Source organism: Cricetulus griseus, chromosome 3 (assembly GCF_003668045.3).
Source record: "Cricetulus griseus strain 17A/GY chromosome 3, alternate assembly CriGri-PICRH-1.0, whole genome shotgun sequence".
NCBI lineage: Eukaryota > Metazoa > Chordata > Mammalia > Rodentia > Cricetidae > Cricetulus > Cricetulus griseus.
This window is the reverse complement of record NC_048596.1, coordinates 97,185,718-97,203,938: the sequence shown is the minus strand read 5'-3', so window position 1 is coordinate 97,203,938 and position 18,221 is coordinate 97,185,718. Positions and strand designations below refer to the sequence as shown.

The following is an 18,221-nucleotide window of genomic DNA, read 5'->3' as shown; positions in this document are numbered from 1 at the left end:
TTCAAATAAAAAGAATCTGAAAAAAATAAATTAATAAAAAACCAGATAAAATTCTACCATACAACCATTTGAAGACATAATACATACATAATAAGCATAATTTACTAAAAATAAGCCATGATCAAATATATGGAACAGGAAGATTTAAATAACTCATAAAGATTGCCACTTTTATCAATAATCATTGGAATATACCAATTTCCACTACCAGGTAGGCAAAAATGAAGAAGTCCAATAAGGGATCTGGAGAGATGTCTCAGCTGTTACAAATACTAGCTGCACTTGAGAAGTCCAAGGTTCGGTTCCCAGAACCCAAATGGCAACTAACAATCACCTGTAACTCTGGTTCCAATAGATCCAGCCCAAGTGTCCTCTTCTGGCCTCTGCACAGACATACAGACAAGCAAAACATCCATCCACATAAAAATAACTCTTTCAAAAAGCAAAGACTGAATAAGCTAGTTTGATAGTATGCTTATAGTAGTCTCAGTTACATAGCTGGAAGGATCCCAAGCCTAGGAGTTTGTAACCATATGTTTTCAAAAAAATACACGAAGGACCACGGACAAGAAACAGCTAAAAAGGAACTGAGATTCCATTTCAAAAAGAAAAAGCCAAACAATACAGAAAAGGTATGGAAAAATGAACATATCAGACAATGTAAAAAGGCATTTTTTTGCAAGACAAATAAATCAATAAGACCAACTAATAATGATGTACATCTTCTAGATAGCAATTTTCTAAATTTATTTTTATGTGCATTGGTGTTTTGTCTGCATGTATGCCTGAGGGTGAGGGTGTTGGATTCCTCTGGAATTGGAGTTATTAGGCAGTTGTGAGCTGCATGTGAGTGCTGGGAATTGAACCCTGGTCCTCTGGAGGAGTAGTCAGTGTTCTAAACAAATGAGCCATCTAATTTTACTATATAGTAACACAAATATACCTTATTCAAATATGATTTAAAGCCATTATTTTGAAATGAAATCTATTCATGTGGACCAAAACTAAATAAGCTGATAATGTAAAAAGAAAAAAAAAAATACAATGAGATACAAAGCATTGCACACATTTCGAAACTTTAGGAAATGGTCGTTATCTTACTATACACAGTAAATTTCAGTTCATTCTCTTAAAACCTGCTTGCAGCCCAAGACAACAATGTATAGCAATGCCATCTCAGCCTTTGGTCTAAGCTAACCCATGGGTATTCTTCACTTAGAGATTCTCACACTCAAAGTCTCACTTTCCCTTAACAAATCTAAAATCCAAAACAAAAGTCACTCATGGAGAAATGGACCAGGGGAGTGGATCTGCAGCTAAGCAATTGTATATGTATATGTCCCTGGCTTCAATCCTCAGCAGTGCAAAATATCTCAAGTAAGGTTCAACTAAAAATACCACATAGATATAAAATACACATGTGCAAATGTATGTGTGTAACTATGTTTGAAAAAAGTACAGAAGGGGATGTGGACAAGCTAAAGCTGAAATCTAAACAGCTCAATACTACACAGCTGAAACACAAGACTTTCATGGTATTTCTGAACTGTTGAAATAGCTTAATAACACTTATTTCAAGAAAAAAGGTTAACTGAGTATGGTGATGAACTTTTAATTCCAGCATTTGGGAGGCAGAAACAAGTAAATCTGTAGGAGGAGGCCAGCCTGGTCTACATATGCAGTTCCAGGTTATCCAGAGCTACTTAGTTAGACTTTGCCTCAAAGAACAAGAAAGAAAACAAAAACAAAAAAGGCTAACACTTCAAAAGAGTACAAAAGAAGTGACTATTAAGGAGATGGCAAAGGAAAAACTATACCACAAAGCAAAGAAAACAAAAACAGGCAGTGGAAGCAGAGATTATGAACTAAATTACTACCAATGATGAGAGAACTAGGCAAAGGAAACAAATAGGTATGCTTAAAACATACTTTACTGTACATTTAGAAATAACCACCTTTAGGAGACCCTACTTTAGTTGCTGTTAACAGGAAGACAGGTGGAAGAATCAATATTTTAAATGTACTGAAAAACTATTAATACAAGGAAAAGGGATGAAAGATTAAAAAAAAAAAACCAGAGATATGCACAAACTGCAGAGCATTTGTACTAATTACCATAGCACGTATTCTCTATGCTCTATCTTCCTATGAGGCTTAACTGGTGAACAAGTCCAAGTCCAAATCATTCATATAAAGTTAAGACAGAAGGATTTAAAAGTTTTTATCACTATACTAATTATTCTCACATTATAAACTAAAAAAATTCCCAGCTACATAAGAACTAAAAGAGAACAAACTTTATGTGGAAAAGGTAATTTCTCTCTAATTCAAAATCTACATTGTGTGAATGTGCTAACGTTTTAGGACCTGATAAAACATAACTGCTGGAAATGCTTTAATAAATCTATTTGTAAAAGTGAAAAAAATGTAAGCTTCGTATTTACAAGCATATGACCTAATAGACTCATAAGCTTGTTTTATTATTCCCTAAAATTCATAAAACACTTTCTTACCTGTTCCAAATCCTGTACCAAGTCCAGTTCCCAGAGTCCCGGGTGCTGGCTTACTTCCAAAAATACTAGTCCCACTGTTATTTGTGCCAAAACCTAAGGAGAAAAAAAAAAAGAATGAATGGGCTGTACTTTTAAAACAATTCAAGTTTCTCTAAAAGGGAGTTTTTAATTACAAAGACAACTGATCTTAAGTTCTGCATCCTTAAATCATTAATACTAATATTTATGAATAACAAATTATCAGTTAATATAACCTGTCAAAAAATCTGACATCTGAAAACAAGTCTTTATATTTACTTAACTGTTTTAATTGCATCTTCAGGCTTGAACTATCAGTTCAGAACAGGGTAATACCCAATAGCAAAGCTAAGTATACATCTTGATTGATGTTTGAGCACATGATTCAGGTTTATTTATAAACACAAAAGCTTATTCCCTCAAACATTCACTAAAAACTAAAACTGCCAACAAATAAAGTTTATGGAATCTAAAGGAATAGAAAACAACCCATAAAAATCTCTATAGGAACACAAAGCTTTCCCCTCCTCTATCTCTATAGCAATTTTTGTTTTAAACTAATGGATCTAACACAGACAATAATGTGTGGCTGATTATTTGAGGTTTGTTCACAATGTCACACTCAGTTAATTCATAAAAACACTCAAAAGGCACAACTAGCTCTTTTCGGGGAGAGGGGTGCTTTTTGAATAAGGTTTCACAGAACTCAAACTAGCCTCCAAATAGCTAGGCACTAACAATGGCTTTTATCATCTCTCTACTTTCCAACTGCTGGGGTCAAAGGTATGCACCACCACTACAGTCACTATACTATAAAGAAAAAAAATTAAAATAACCATGGCTGCAGTGATGGCTCAGTGGTTAAAGGCAATGACTGCTCTTCCAGAGGACCTGGGTTCAATTCCCAGCACCCACATGGCAGCAGCTCACAACTGTCTGTAACTCAAAGATCTGATTTTCTCATAGACATACCTGCACATAAAAAGTAAATAAATTAAAAAATAAACTATGAACAGCCTATGTTAAGTTGAAAAATTTGTTCCTTTGTCAATAATGAAGGGTTGAGCAAACCATCCTCCTTCACTCTGACTTGCTAATCAGAGAAAACTTTGTTAACTCCCCTTTGCAATCCACAGCTATCAAAGATATCAATATTGTATTATTACTTTATTTTCACTGCTAAGATAACCAAATTCTAGTATTCCTTTTGAAGAAATATCAACAAAGCAAATAATGAATGCACCATTAATCTTTCATGATAAGAAAGGATCAATCATTGACCAGAAAATTCTTGGGTTTTTTTGTTTTATATTTTGTTTTTTTCTGAGACAGGGTTTCTCATTGTAGCCCTGGCTGTCCTGAAACTCACTATGCAGACCAGGCTGCCTTTGAACTCAGAGATCCACCTGCCTCTGCCTTACTGAGAGCTGGAAACTAAAGGTGTGTGCAGCCACCACCAGGTGAAATTCTTGTTTTTAAGACATTTAAAATCATTTCAAAATTATCATGATGCCTCAATGTGAGGGCATATGTTATTAGCTTACAATTCAAGCTGTCTCAAGGAGAAGAAAGAATAAGGTTGAGGAGAAAAGAAGCCTCAAAGGTGAAGTGAGTATTTTGAAATAGTTAACAGTGTCACAAAAGGGATTGTACTTTGTTATGTCAGTATCTGGATGGTTACTGCCAATGGAAAAGATCAAAGAACCAAAGAAGATAAAGTCTGAAATCAAGCACATTTTGGTCATTTTAAAATCTAAGCATGTAATCTGACTCAATCATGTGTTTAAAGTTTTGTTTTTTCTTCTTGAATTGTTACTAGCTATCCCCACACAGTTTTGCCCACTCAAGCACAATCAACTTTCCTTAAAGAAAAGTTAAAAAGAAAAATGTACTTAAAGATACTCTTTCTCTTTTAAGTAAAATTTAACAAGATCAGTCTTGTAACAGAAAACAAGCTATTGAAGGCCAACCTTAAACCTGTAGGAGAGATCTAAGTGTCAACTTTACACTGTTTATATCACATATTTCCTCCAGTCTCACTGATTGTTACTTCAAAACAAGTTTAAAAAAGTAAAGATAATTCAAATTCAGCATATAGCTAGTGAGGCAAGCCAGATAACAAATGAAACCTTTCATACTGAAATCAGTGAACATTAGTATAAATACAATTTTACAGCACCCCCCCCAAAAAAAACCCAAACAATCCAAAACCAAAAAAAAAAAAAAAACCACCAAGAAGTCAGGGGGCACACATCTAGAATTTTTTTTTTTTGCTCTCCATGAGTCTGAGGCCAGCCTGATCTACATAGTAAGTTACAGGCCAAACTAGGCTGCATAATAAGATTCTGTCTCAGTCAGACAGTCATGATGCCCACCTTTAATCCCAGCACTTTGAAGGCAGAGCCAGGGGATCTCTTTGAGCTCAAGGCCAGCCTGGTTCTACATAGCTAGTTCCAGGACAGCCAGGACTACATAGATAAACCCTGTCTTGAAAAAAAAACAAAAAAAAAAACCCACAAACAATAAAGAGTGTCTCAAAACACCCACGAAGAAACAAATCCCCCCAAGAAAATCCGCAATCTGTAAAACCTGTCCAAGAACTTGTCATTTAAAAAAATAAGCCCTCAAAACAAAAATAACCCATTTAATTCTGAATATGACCTATATAACAAACAAAGATTTTTTTTTAGTAAAAAAATATATTCACAATGGTAGTGAAAACTGGCCCTTTGGAGCAAAAAATAATTTAATGGTTAATGGTCTGCCAAAGGGCAACAAACAACAGATAAAAAGAATACATATGGTATTAAAAAATTTTCAGCTAGTGAGCTGAGCATGGTGGTGTGCACCTAGAGTCTTAACTGCCTGGGAGGCCAAGGCAAGATGACTGCTTGAATCTATCTGGGCAACATTGTAAAAACTCAACTCAGCAGGGCATAAGTAGCAGATCATTAAGAAATGTGGTCCACAGCTAAGTCTGGTGGCACATGCCTTTAATCCCAGTACTCAGGAGGCAGAGGCAAATGGATTTCTAACCAAGGTCAACCTAGTCTACATAGCCAAGACTATATAGAGAAATTGTCTAAGTGGAAGAGAGAGGAAGAGAGAGTGGGGGGGAGGAAGGGAGGGAGGGAGAGAGAGAGATAAGGTCTTCAAAGGCTCCTCGGGAAAAGGAGCAATGATAATGATCTTTTTAAAAATGGTCTGAAAAAAGGGGGAAATAATGATATACTTTCCCCCACTTTGGTTTATATGAAAACCATACTAACCATGTCTACTACCTCAAAGCTATTCTTCCAAAAAGAATTATGAATGAAATTATAGTCAATACTAACAATGAGTGAACAACCTGAGTAAAAGGGTCTATAAAAATCAACTATCTGAGTCTAAAATAGGCATGTGCAGTCTTACATGTCTTCTACAAATAATTCATACTTTTGTGAATACACTAACCTTTTGGTGCGTGCTTAAAATGTTTTTTAGTAGATTGCAAGACTATATAGTATAAACTCATTGAATATGCTGAGAATTTGGATCTAGAAAGTGTGCCTAGAATACAAGACCCTGTGTTCTCCCCCAACATGATAAAGGAAAACAAACAAAAAGACCTAAGAGCTCTCTGAAGAAAGTTCTAATTACCAGACCACTGCCAATAACTGCATTTTGCACACATCTTCCAGGAAAAACCAACCAGTACCTAATGAGGACTCTGGCAAACAAAATGTTCAACAAATATTTGAACTTCTATTACCCTTGTCAATAAAATGAATTCTTGAACTCTGTACAATGTTGAATATCTGAAAACGATCATGTATGGATAAAGCTGAAACATACTTCTCTTAAACTGGTTTAAATATTTCTAATGTATCTAAAAAGAATAAAGTTCCTTTTTAAAACAATTTGCTCAATCGCATTTCTATTTTCTTGATTTTTAAGTAATTAACAGGCACTTAAAAGAATAATTTCGGGGCTGGAGAGATGGCTCAGAGGTTAAGAGCACCGACTGCTCTTCCAGAGGTCCTGAGTTCAATTCCCCGCAACCACATGGTGGCTCAAAACCATCTGTTATGAGATCTGGTGCCCTCTTCTGGTGTGCAGATATACATGGAAGCAGAATGTTGTATACATAATAAATAAATAAAATCTTTAAAAAAAAATAACTATAATTTCGTTGTTGTTCTCTTGGAAACAAGTCTCATTCTGTATTCCAGCCTAGACATCATGACTCCTGCTTCAGAAGTTAAGGCATTACAGGTATGAAGCTTTGACTTTCAGAAAGAATCATCAATCTCTCCTTGTCCACTACACTCCCAAGTTTGAAACCTACCTGAATAGAATGGGTTACTTCAGACAAATGAGGTTTGCATATACTTTTTCATTTGCTGGTGAGGTAACCCAGAGAAAATGAAAAGCAATTTGTCTATACTAAATATCTCCTATCATTTACAATGACTTTAAATCTTGCCTTCTGGTACCTAGCATCAGGCTACCGCTTACCTGAGAATTTTTAAACATTTCCAATCATATGAATCAGGAGAATGATGTGTGGTATAGTCAGTGTAACTTTAAGAGAGTCAAACCTGCATTTTATATGTACCAAAATTGGAAGTGTTTGTATTGGTTCCTAAAGTCAGGGTTGGTTTGTTACCGAAGAGCCCGCCACTGGTTGTACCAAATGAAGGAGCACTGGTTGTGCTGGTTCCAAAAGTTGTAAGCTTGTTATTGCCAAACAGGGTCTAAAAGGAAAATAATACAGGAAAATTAAAATAATATAAAAATACAACAAGGAGAAAGTAAGCAGGCTAAAAAGATAGCTCAACAGTTACTGTTCTTTGCAGAGGACCTGAGCTCCATTCCGAGCAGTGACATCAGGTGGCTACAATGACATGTTACTCCTGCTCCAGGGATTTCTGACAACTCTTCAGACACATATACTCATGCATACACACATAATATAAAATAATAAAGATTAAAATAATAGGACCTGGAGAGATGGCACAGTAGTTAAGAGCACTAACTGCTCTTCCAAGTTCAGTTCCTAGCACCTGTATCAGGTGGCTCAAAACTGCCTATAATCTAGTTCCAGGGGATTCTATTCTTATGGCCTCAGAAGGTACCTCATTCATATGTTTGTACCCACATGCCAACACATAATACACATAATTAAAAGTAATGAAAGGATGCAAATAAGCTACTCCAAGTATCAAGTGTGTAATGAAAAAGTTATTTTTATGAAAAATTAAGACAGATGAATCAGCAGATATAATAATCTGAGCAAGATTATAAGTACAATGCTACAAACCCAAAAAAAACACCTCAGCAAACAGGATTTCAGTGACTCAAAGAAAAAAATAAGAAGGCAATCAAATATTTTCATTGGCCAGGTGTGATGGTACAGGCCTATAATACCAGCATTTGGGACACTGAGCCAGGAGGAAGACCAGGCTTCTGTATTGGAGACAAGAGGGAGGGAAGAATAAAGTGGGAGGAGTGTGAAGAGAGAAAACACTGTGTTTGTAGTACTGGGAACTGGACTTGGTATGTTATGTAAGCATTCTAATACTGAGCTACATCCTCAACTCGTAATTTGTTTGAGGCAGTATATTATACATTTTGGCTGGCCTTCAATTCTCTGTACCCCAGGTTGGATTCAAACTTTCAATTTTCTCATCTCAGCAATGTTTAATCAGCTTTTTATAGTGGTGGTGGTGGTATTGGGGACCAAAACTGGGGCCTTGCTCATGCCAGCCACTTATTTCTGTACCAAAGTTACATCAAAACTGTCATTTTCGGGGCTGGAGAGATGGCTCAGAGGTTAACAGCATTGACTGTTCTTCCAGAGGTCCTGAGTTCAATTCCCAGCAACCACATGCTGGCTCACAACCATCCGTTATGAGATCTGGTGCCCTCTTCTGGTGTGCAGATATACATAGAAGCAGAATGTTGTATACATAATAAATAAATCTTTAAAAAAAATGTCATTTTCCCAAAAATGTTATTACAATATAAAATCTACAGCTCTTTTTAAATGTATTCCAAAGCAGTTCTATACTGAGACAACTTATTCAACAAGGTCAATAACTGAGTCACACCCTTATTCCAGCAACATCACCAACTCCAAAAGCATTTAATTTACAAATACCACACTAGTTTATACCTCAAAACACAAAAAGGAAAACTAGGAGTTAAGAATTATCTGATTTGGAGTTGGGCAGATCTCTGTGAGTTGGAGGCCAACCTGATCTACAGAGTAAGTTCCAGGACAGGCAGACCTGTTACAGAGAAATCCTGTCTCAAAAAATGAAACAAACAAACAAAAAAAACACAAAAAGACTCTATGTTGTACACAATAAAAACAAACAGGGTTAAACTGGTCCATGGTGGTTCATGTCTTTAATCCTAGCACTCAGGAGGCAGAGGCAAGGAGATCTCTGTGAGTCCTAGACTACAGAGTGAATTCCAGGACAGCCAGGGATATACAGAGAAACTGTCTTGAAAATCAAAAACCAAAAAAGAACAGTTTTACTTCTCAATTTAAAAATTAAAACTAATCAACTATAACAGTATTTAATCTTCTTTCCCCTTTTAAAGATTTTTTTCTTTTAATGTGTATGAATGTTTTGCCTGCATATAGTCTGTATACCATGATCATAAGTAGTGCCTACAGAAGTCAGAAGTGAACTGCCACATGGGTATTAGGAGTCCTATCCAAGTCCTATTAGAGCAGCCAATGCTCTTAACCGCTGTACCACCTCTCCAGCACTTAACAGTACTTTCAAGAAGTAAACTATATCATCACTGAGCTAAGACAATTTAGTAACTGCCAACAAACCAGGGCAGGGGAAACAGCCCCCAGTTACAATGCTTTCCTAAAATGTATGAGTACCAGGGTGTAGTCCCTAAAACTTCATGAAACTGGCATAATGGCAAATGTTTGCAATCCTAGCACCTGGGAAGCAGAAACATGAAAACTAGTTTGGGGCAAACTATTAAAATTAGTAGTACATTCCTGAATCCCAGTACTAAGGAAGAAGAGACAGGCCTAGTTTGAGGTTATCCTTGGCTATACAAGTCTGAACTACTTGAGACCCTGACAGAAAGACCTAGAGAGAAGCTAGCAAGATCCCTCAGCAGATAAAGGTACTTGCCATCAAGCCTGATCTGAGTTTGATCCTTGGAACCCACACAGTGAGAGAGAGACTGGACTCCCACAAGTGGTTCTATTCTTTCTTTCTTTCTTTCTTTCTTTCTTTTTCTTTCCTTCCTTTCTTTTTTTGATTTAAAAGAAACAAGGGTTTCTCTGTGTAGTCCTGGCTGTCCTGGAACTCACTCTGTAAATCAGGCTGGCCTTGAACTTACAGAGCTCTGCAGAGGCCTCTCAAGTGCTAGGATAAAATGATGTGCTGCCGATGCTACCATCACTACCCAGCTTCCACATGGCAGAGGCATACATACACAAAAAATAAATTTAAAAAATTATCTAATTAAAGAGAGAAAATAAAAAAAAAAAAAACAAACATTAGCCAGGCAGTGGTGGCGCAAGCCTTTATCCCAACACTTGCGAGTCAGAGACAGATGGATCTCTGTGAGTACAAGACCAACCTGGTCTACAAGAGCTAATTCCAGGACAGCCACCAAAGCCACAGAGAAACCCTGTCTTGAAAAACCAAAACCAAACAAACAAAAACATTAAATTCTTAAAAGATAATTATCTGTTTTATATATTCCTTTAACAGATTTAAACAGTTCAAATTACAATCAACTGTCAACACCTACCGAACCAACTGCACCAAATCCAGTATTGGGCTGCCCAAAAAGACCTGTTCCTGTTCCAAATGCTGTTCCAGTGCTGGTGTTTGTAGCTGTGCCAAAAAGACCTCCTGGTTGTGAGGCTTGGGTTACTCCAAATAGGCCCTGGAAAGGGTAATCTAGATTAAAAGGCAATTCACAATAGTTTTCTTTATCATCTTAAGAGAGATTAAAAATAGTCACCACTGTTTATAAAAGCATGTGTGATAAACACAAATCTTGGAACATTTCTTTGCAACAACCCTGAAAAGCAAGAATAAGGCATCCTTCCCAAAAAAGCATAAAGTTAAGAGCTATTAAACTTTAGAATCCAGGTCAGTAAATTTATCCCTATATCCTAAGTTCCTGTTTCCAGAACAATGAACTTCTGATGCTGGGCATGTACTAAGGCTTTCTATGAATTCTCAAACTCTAAGGTGTTAGAGTTTCATACGGAGTTCCAGGATAATCTAAGACCATATTATAAAACAAAAAAAAAAAAAAAAAAAAAAAAAAAAAAACCCACCTCATTTTCTTCTAAACGCTTTACAAGCTGGATATAACTCATACCTATAATCTCTCCATTTTGAGGCTGAAGCAAGAGGATCATGAGTTTCAGGTGAGCCTTGACTACACAATGAGACCACCCTGGTCATCAACAACAAAAGACAACCAGAGTTTCAAAATTCTAGGTATTTGATCTATTGAGTAAACTCTGGCTATTAATGATAAAAGGGATTTAACCTCGTTTTTTTTGCAGATGGATAATCGGTTGTGGTATTCTTGTTGGAAAATCAGTTGTCTTTAAATGTGAGAATTCCTTTTTTATTCTCAATTTTATTCAAATGCCTCACTTAATTTTTGAGATTAATCTCATGCTGCCCAGACTGGCCTTGAACTAGATATATAATTAATGTTCTCCTTGAACTCTGAGATTACAGTATGCTCAGTTCTATAGTTCTATCCTATAATTGCCAGTAAAAACTGTTCCTTACTTTCAAAAAAAATTTTTTTAACAATCTCATCCACATACATAATGTATTTTGATGGTACATACTTTCTCACATCTCCCTCCTACTCCCTCTGGAACAATTGTCAATATCACAAGGTATATAGCCTCAAGATAGCAAAATTGCAGCCCACTAAGCTCATAATGATAACTATGATCAGAAAAGATAAATGATCCATTCAACAAACCTTCAATGAGCAGAGTATGTATGGGCCCAGACAAAATCTAGGTTTTCATTACTAAAAGATCTGTTTTCTTCCCTATGCTGAATAACCTCAGCTCTAAAGAACTGCTGTGGAGGTAGAATTTACAAGGTAAACATGATTACTAGTCTCATTAGTTAGCTTAACCAGTAAGACCTGGAGTCAGTCAACGCCTGTTTCCTTACCATAGTGTTGGTGCTCGGCTGTCCAAGTGTACTAGTATTACCAAAGGAAAAGCCAGTATTTGGGGTGGTTGTGGCCTGGCCAAATGGTTTGCTGAAGAGACTGGTAGTCTGTTGATTCTGTTGGCCAAAGAGACTACCTGGATTTGTTCCAAATCCAGTTGTACCTTTTAGAAAAAGAGGTAAAGGAAAGGGAAAATAAATAAACAAGAAACAATTGTCTGAGCTTTGTCTATTGCTATCTAAATTATTCTCGATTCATTCCTTACTTAATAGCCTTCATTTTCCATCTTCAGCTAGCTCTACTTTATAGTAAAACTTTCCTTTCTACAATACCTCAAAACTCAAGAATTCTTTTGTTTTTTTTGGGAGGGGGGTTGTTTGTCTGTTTTTCAAGACAAGCTTTCTCTATGTAACAGGCCTTAGCTGTCCAGGAACTTGCTTTATAGACCACACTGGCCTTGCACATAGAGATCCATATGCTTCTGCCACCCAAGTGCTGGGATTAAAGGAATATTACTCCAGGCCAGTTCAACTTAAGAATTCTAAAGAGACTAAATGACCTTCCTTTCTAAACACAAATTTTCTTTTTTTTAAATAAAGAAAGAAAAATATTCAATCTATATTCAAATTAACCTTGACAAAATGAGACTTTTTCTTCATATCAATATTCAGCCTAGTCTATTATACACAGTACTGTGGTTCACCTGTCTTGGGCGGGGGAGTTTCTAAAAGTTCAGAGTTTTGAGACTTTAGCTTCAAGTTAGCAGATTTTTCCTAAAAATAAATATAACCAGTTCTTTTACCTTCTTTGGGTAGGTTACTACTCAAATATCACCTTCTGAAATAAAGGACTCCTTAGCCATCTTCACTTTTAACTGTCTCTCCCTACTCATAAGTATCCTCAAATTATTTTTCTCCACAGCTCCTGTAAAGCAGTGAGTCATGATTTACTTCTGTTTGGCCGCTCATTTTATGATACAATAAAATACTTACTAGTTCCAAAGGCAGTTTTGTTCTGACCATATGAAAAGGCTGAATTAGTGGTGGAGGAGCTGAAGAGTCCTGTTGCACTTGAAGTCGCTGGAGAAGACCCAAATAAGCCAGCTGTGGTACCTGCTCCCACTTGGTTCTGTGGGCCTTTACGGTTAGCCTGATAATCCTCCAAACGAAGTTCCTGAAGGTAAGCACATTAGCAAACTTAACCTAAGGCAAAAGAATTTCCTAGAAGAGATCTACACAACAATCTGTTACAGAGTAATGTCACTGATGAAGTGTAATATTAAAGTATAAAGTAAGTGTCCATTTATATAAAACTCAAAGACCAGCAAAAATAGGGCAGACAAGATAGCAGTTAATTTTGGAAGGAGAGGATTATGATGAGGGGCAGGGAACAAGGGCATTGGGATGTTAGCTATTCATTCCTTTTTTTCTATGCTATAACTTGATACGTTATCCTTTCACTTAATGAAAAATTTATTGAGGGCAATTTATTTATTTACTTAGGATTTTGAATAAATCTAAAAACTCAAGTATGCACATACATGTATTGTCACTGCAATGTTAATATCTAATCAGAGAAGAATATTAGATAGAATATTTGTATCTATGTGGAGAATATTATCTCAGCCTAAAATAAAGGTATTCATAATAATAATCTTGAAAAACACATTAATGTAAAGCTTTTACTCAGACCCAATTCAAACCACTTAATCTTCAAAAGAATCAAACATTTGAAAAATCTGTTTTTTATGTATAATCAAAGTATTAAGCTGATTTTTTGTGTGTGTACTTCATTTTACTGACCTCTAGTGACTTGCTTTCATATTCTTTCATAGCAGTAATACACTGATGCTTGGTACTAATATTAGTGCTAACTCCAGCTTTGACCATAGTATCCGTACCAGTGGGAGGCTGCAAATGAAGGAAGACAAAGGAACATTTCTAAGTCCAGTTTTTTCTTTTTTCTTTTTCTAAGTCCAACTCTCACAGACACAGTTTCTCAACCACTGAACTTCAAAACTATCCCCCACCCCTTTCTACAAGCCAATGGCTATATACAGCTCAGTGGTGAATGGCTGCCTAGGGTTAAATACCCAACCCATCGCCCCCCACCCCACACCTACTCAAAAAATACTATTTATAAGGGCATGATGGCCCATACCTACTGTCCCAGAACTACAAAGCTGTGAATACCAAAACAACCTTTGTGGGTTACATAGTGAGACCTTGTCTCAAATAAACTAACACATGGAGCTAGGAACAGTAGGACAAGCCTAGAGTCCCAAATGTTTTGGAAGTTGAAGTAGGATCATTTGAGACCAGGAATTCAAGACCCAGCTTGGACATCACAGGGAAAACCAAATTGTTTTCAAGGATACTTGATTAAAATATAGGGCAACATTTCTGATTTTTCACGGTTATCTGAATAAACCAATCTTCATTTTTGAAGATTAATTATTATTTTTAATTATGTGTGCCTGCATGTAGATATTTCATGAGTGCAGAGGCCAGAGGCATTGGAGTTAGTTTTAAATCAACTCTTGGAGTTAGTAGTAATTCAACTGTCTATTATTATATCTAACTCCAAGATACTAGGAACCCAATTCCAGTACTCTGGAAGAAAAGCAGGTACTCTTAAATACTAAGCCATCTCTCCAGCCCCAAAAAGTCAATCTTGGTAACAAATTTACCACAAACTTAAGTATTAGTCTCTCAATTCAAGCTATCCAATTATATAGTAAAATATAGGCAATATATGCTTACAGATGGTTTTACCCAATTTACTCAAAAGAAGGATATTTATTTAAATATTTAAGCAGTATTAACTGCTCATTAATTATCTGCTTTTTATTTTTCATTCATTTATTAATTCATTTAGAGATAGGGTTTTTAATGTAGCCCTGGCTGTCCTGGAACTCTATGTTAACCAGGCTGGACTTGAACTCAGAGACTGACCTGACTCTGCCTCCTGAATGCTAGGATTAATGGTGTGAACCACTAAACCCAGCTTTATTTTTTGAGATAATATTCTATATAGCCCACACATGCCTTTGAAGTCCAGGGTTCAATTCCAAGGCCCATTGTGCACTGTTCTTTCCATCCACTTTATTTTTCCATCCTATCCAACATTTTATTCTTCACTAGATATAGACTATTGATAGACTATTCTATATATCTCCACAAAGAAATCTTATTTCTAGTTGTTTTTCTATGGTTTGTCCATTATTCTTTATTTCTATGAAGAGATGAATATTCCAATTCTGCCTTAGAACAGTAAATACTGATAGACACTCGTAACCCTAGCACTAAAAAGCCAAAGCAATATCACTCTGAGTTCAAGGTAAGTCTGAGCAATGTAGTTAGTATAATGTCAGCCTAGATTACACAAGACCCTGCCTCAGAAATTCTGTTTTATATGGGCTACCATAATCTACATGAATACAAATTTGACTGGAGTGAGCATAATTTTAACATACATCATAATCTAGATGATGTTGTTTCACACTGGAGATGAATTTCAACATAGTAGTAGAGTGTCTACCTACCATGCATGAGACTTTGGCAACAAAAAAGGAAAATTAGATTTTGTTTGTTTTGAGACAGGGTTTCTCTGTGTAACAGCCCTGGCTGTCCTGGAACTTGCTTTGTAGACCAGGCTGGAATCAAACTCAGAGATCCACCTGCCTCTGCCTCCCAGGTGCTGGGAATAAAGGTGTGCACCACCACACCCAGCTGGAAGATTAAATGTATGTTTCACATTGCTTGTGTATTATGAAATCATATGCAATATTTTTACTGTTTATTTTGTTTGCCTACATGGGGGTCAGAGAACAACCTGCAGAATTTCCCTTTATCATGAGTTCCAAAGATCAAACTCAGTTATCAGGCTTGACAGCAAGTGCCATTACCCACTGAGACATCTCACTAGCCTATAAAACTATTAGTACTATTTTAAAACCTGTTTTATTTTTTTCAGGGTGGGGAAGACTATAAAGAAATGGCTCCGTACATTTAAGGATTTTCCTGGAACCTGGAAATATGAACTAGGTGGTTGATGGATTTAGGTCTTTGTTCCCATTTTTGGCAAGTATTAGGATCTGTGTGTTAGGTTCTAAGGTCAGAATAGTGCCTCTGAGGTGGCATCAATTACGCCAAGGTCTTGAGACCTATTATACCAGCATCAGATGGAGGTTCACCACCATCTGTTACTACAATTGCAAGAGATCATGACACCCTCCCTCTTCTGGCCTCCCTGGATACTGGCACACATTCACACATGAAAAAATTATTCATACACATAAATAAAAAATACATCTAATTTTTTTAAAAGTCAAACTACAACATGTATTAATGGAGATAGGAGCAATCTGACAATTCATTCTACAAAGAAATACACAAATAGGAAAAAAGAATTCTGAATGAAAATACCATACATTAAATTTAATGGTAGTTCCTGTAGGTGCTGCTGTAAAACTGCTTGGTCCAAAGAGGGAGCCAGATGTGCTACCAAAAGGATTAGAGGTGGTGTTTGTAGTTCCAAAGAGTCCTCCACTGCTAGTACTTGTTCCAAAATCTGTAAATTAGAAAGAAAAATGAGAATTAAATAGCAAACAACTTAATCTTTAACAAACATTGGAAGTGTGGTAGGGTAATGGCAGCAGTGCTTTCACACTGTTAAATATTCTTTACTTCTCCTGAGCAAATTCATTTAAGCAATATTTCACACCAACACATACTTCCAAGCTACAACTTTTAAGGTAAACTATTCCGAACCCATTAATTAGCTATATATGCAGGTTCTTAGACATACCAGACAAGACTAAAAAGAAACATTGTTTGACTATTTTATCTTATCTCATTTCTCCTTTTCTTACTAAGCAAGAATGAATGCTGAATAAAACTGTCTATCTGAAAACACGTCATCATAACAGACATCACAACAGTATTTTTTATTTAGATGTAATACTGCATACACCATGAAAGAATATTTTGAATATTAAGTGGTCTTATTGAAGCAATCAAACATAGATAGGTTAACATAAAATATAACCACCCCTAAAAAAATTTAAACTCAGAGGGCATTGTTGGTCATTTTATAGAAACTAACTCAGAAGGAGGATTGTAATCCAAACACTTGGGAAGCTAAATAAGGAATGCTTCTAGTTCAACACTAGCTTGGGCTAGCTACAGAGTGAATTCTAGACTACCCTAGGCTACAGAGTGAGACACTTGTCTCAAAATCAAAAAGGAAACTAATACCAGACCCTACCTGGCAGGGCATAGTGGCCCACACCTTTAATCTCAGAAGGGAAGCAGAGGTAGGTGGGTTTCTATTTGAGGCCAGCCTTGTCTACATAGGGAGTTCCAGGTCAGCCAAGGCTACACTGTGAGAACCTGTATCAAAATGGGTGAAAGAAAAGAAATTAAGAATTTGGTTTTAGGCTGGGCATTGGTGGCGCACACCTTTAATCCCAGCACTCGGGAGGCAGAGGCAGACGGATCTCTGTGAGTTCGAGGCCAGCCTGGTCTACAGAGTGCCAGGATAGGCTCCAAAGCTACACAGAGAAACTCTGTCTCTAAACACCCCCCAAAAAATTTGTTTTTATTTTATTGTTAGTGTTTCATCATCATAACACCAATGATACTACTGTGACCTTGCTGTTTCGTCCTCTATCTATCTCTATCTCTGTGTTTGTTTGTTTGTTTGTTTTGAGACAGGGTTTCTCTATGTATCCCTGCTGTCCTGGAACTCACTTTGTAGACCAGTATGGCCTTGAACTCAAAAGATTCTGTCAGGCATACCTTCCTGTCTGCATCCATTACAAATACTAGTGCTTCAAGCTCCCATCCTTTAAGAGATACATTTACTGCCCTCTTTTCTAGCCCACAAACTCCAATACATTTTCAGGTTCTCCTATTTTCTAGTTTTGACCACTTGGTGGGAAAGGAGGTAAAGGAACATAGAGCAAAGAAGAGAGAACACAGTCAACAAACAAAATATTAAAATGTTAGAAGTACACAGAATGGTGTCCTACTCACTCCCAAAGCCAGTTGGTTTATTTTGTGCAAATGCATTGTTCTGGGATGAGAAAAGACTGGTCCCTGTACTTGCAGTTCCAAACAAACTGTTTGACGTTCCTGTTGATGTACCAAACCCAAAGCCGGTGCTTGTGGAGGTTGCTGGCTGGCTAAATGAATTGGTACCAAATAATCCTCCTGGAGAAATGGAAAGGGAGAAAACAAATTCATGTAGCAAATTGTAGTCACCAAGGAAACCTCTTATACCAGCTATATATAAACTATCTGTATTCCAAACAAAATCCCTTACCTGGTTTGGTCTGTGAATTTCCAAATAAGCCTCCAGTATTGTTGCTAGACCCAAAAGCAGATGTTCCAAATGCTCCTCCACTAGTAGTACCAAAGCCAGTATCTGAAAAAGCAAAATCCAGAGTCTATGAGTGAAATAGTTTTAACCTTTTATTTTGTTGGGTTTTGTTTGTTTGTT

General features: G+C 36.6%; 2 protein-coding genes across 5 annotated transcripts in view; both read right to left on the bottom strand.

Annotated features, from left to right (window-relative positions):
* Window positions 1-18,221, bottom strand: part of Folr1 (folate receptor alpha) — a 349,146-nt gene that overhangs the window by 322,362 nt on the left and 8,563 nt on the right.
* Nup98 (nucleoporin 98 and 96 precursor) overlaps window positions 1-18,221 on the bottom strand; it is an 82,006-nt gene that overhangs the window by 55,447 nt on the left and 8,338 nt on the right. For all 4 annotated transcript variants that reach the window (XM_027407858.2, XM_027407859.2, XM_027407860.2 and 1 more), the window contains exons 3-11: window positions 18,045-18,146; window positions 17,756-17,932; window positions 16,150-16,289; window positions 13,520-13,627; window positions 12,710-12,890; window positions 11,717-11,880; window positions 10,308-10,445; window positions 7,129-7,267; window positions 2,514-2,606 (exon numbers count right to left, since the gene is read on the bottom strand). In XM_027407858.2, coding sequence (XP_027263659.1) covers window positions 2,514-2,606; window positions 7,129-7,267; window positions 10,308-10,445; window positions 11,717-11,880; window positions 12,710-12,890; window positions 13,520-13,627; window positions 16,150-16,289; window positions 17,756-17,932; window positions 18,045-18,146 — 1,242 coding nt within the window. The remainder of the gene's footprint in view (window positions 1-2,513; window positions 2,607-7,128; window positions 7,268-10,307; window positions 10,446-11,716; window positions 11,881-12,709; window positions 12,891-13,519; window positions 13,628-16,149; window positions 16,290-17,755; window positions 17,933-18,044; window positions 18,147-18,221) is intronic.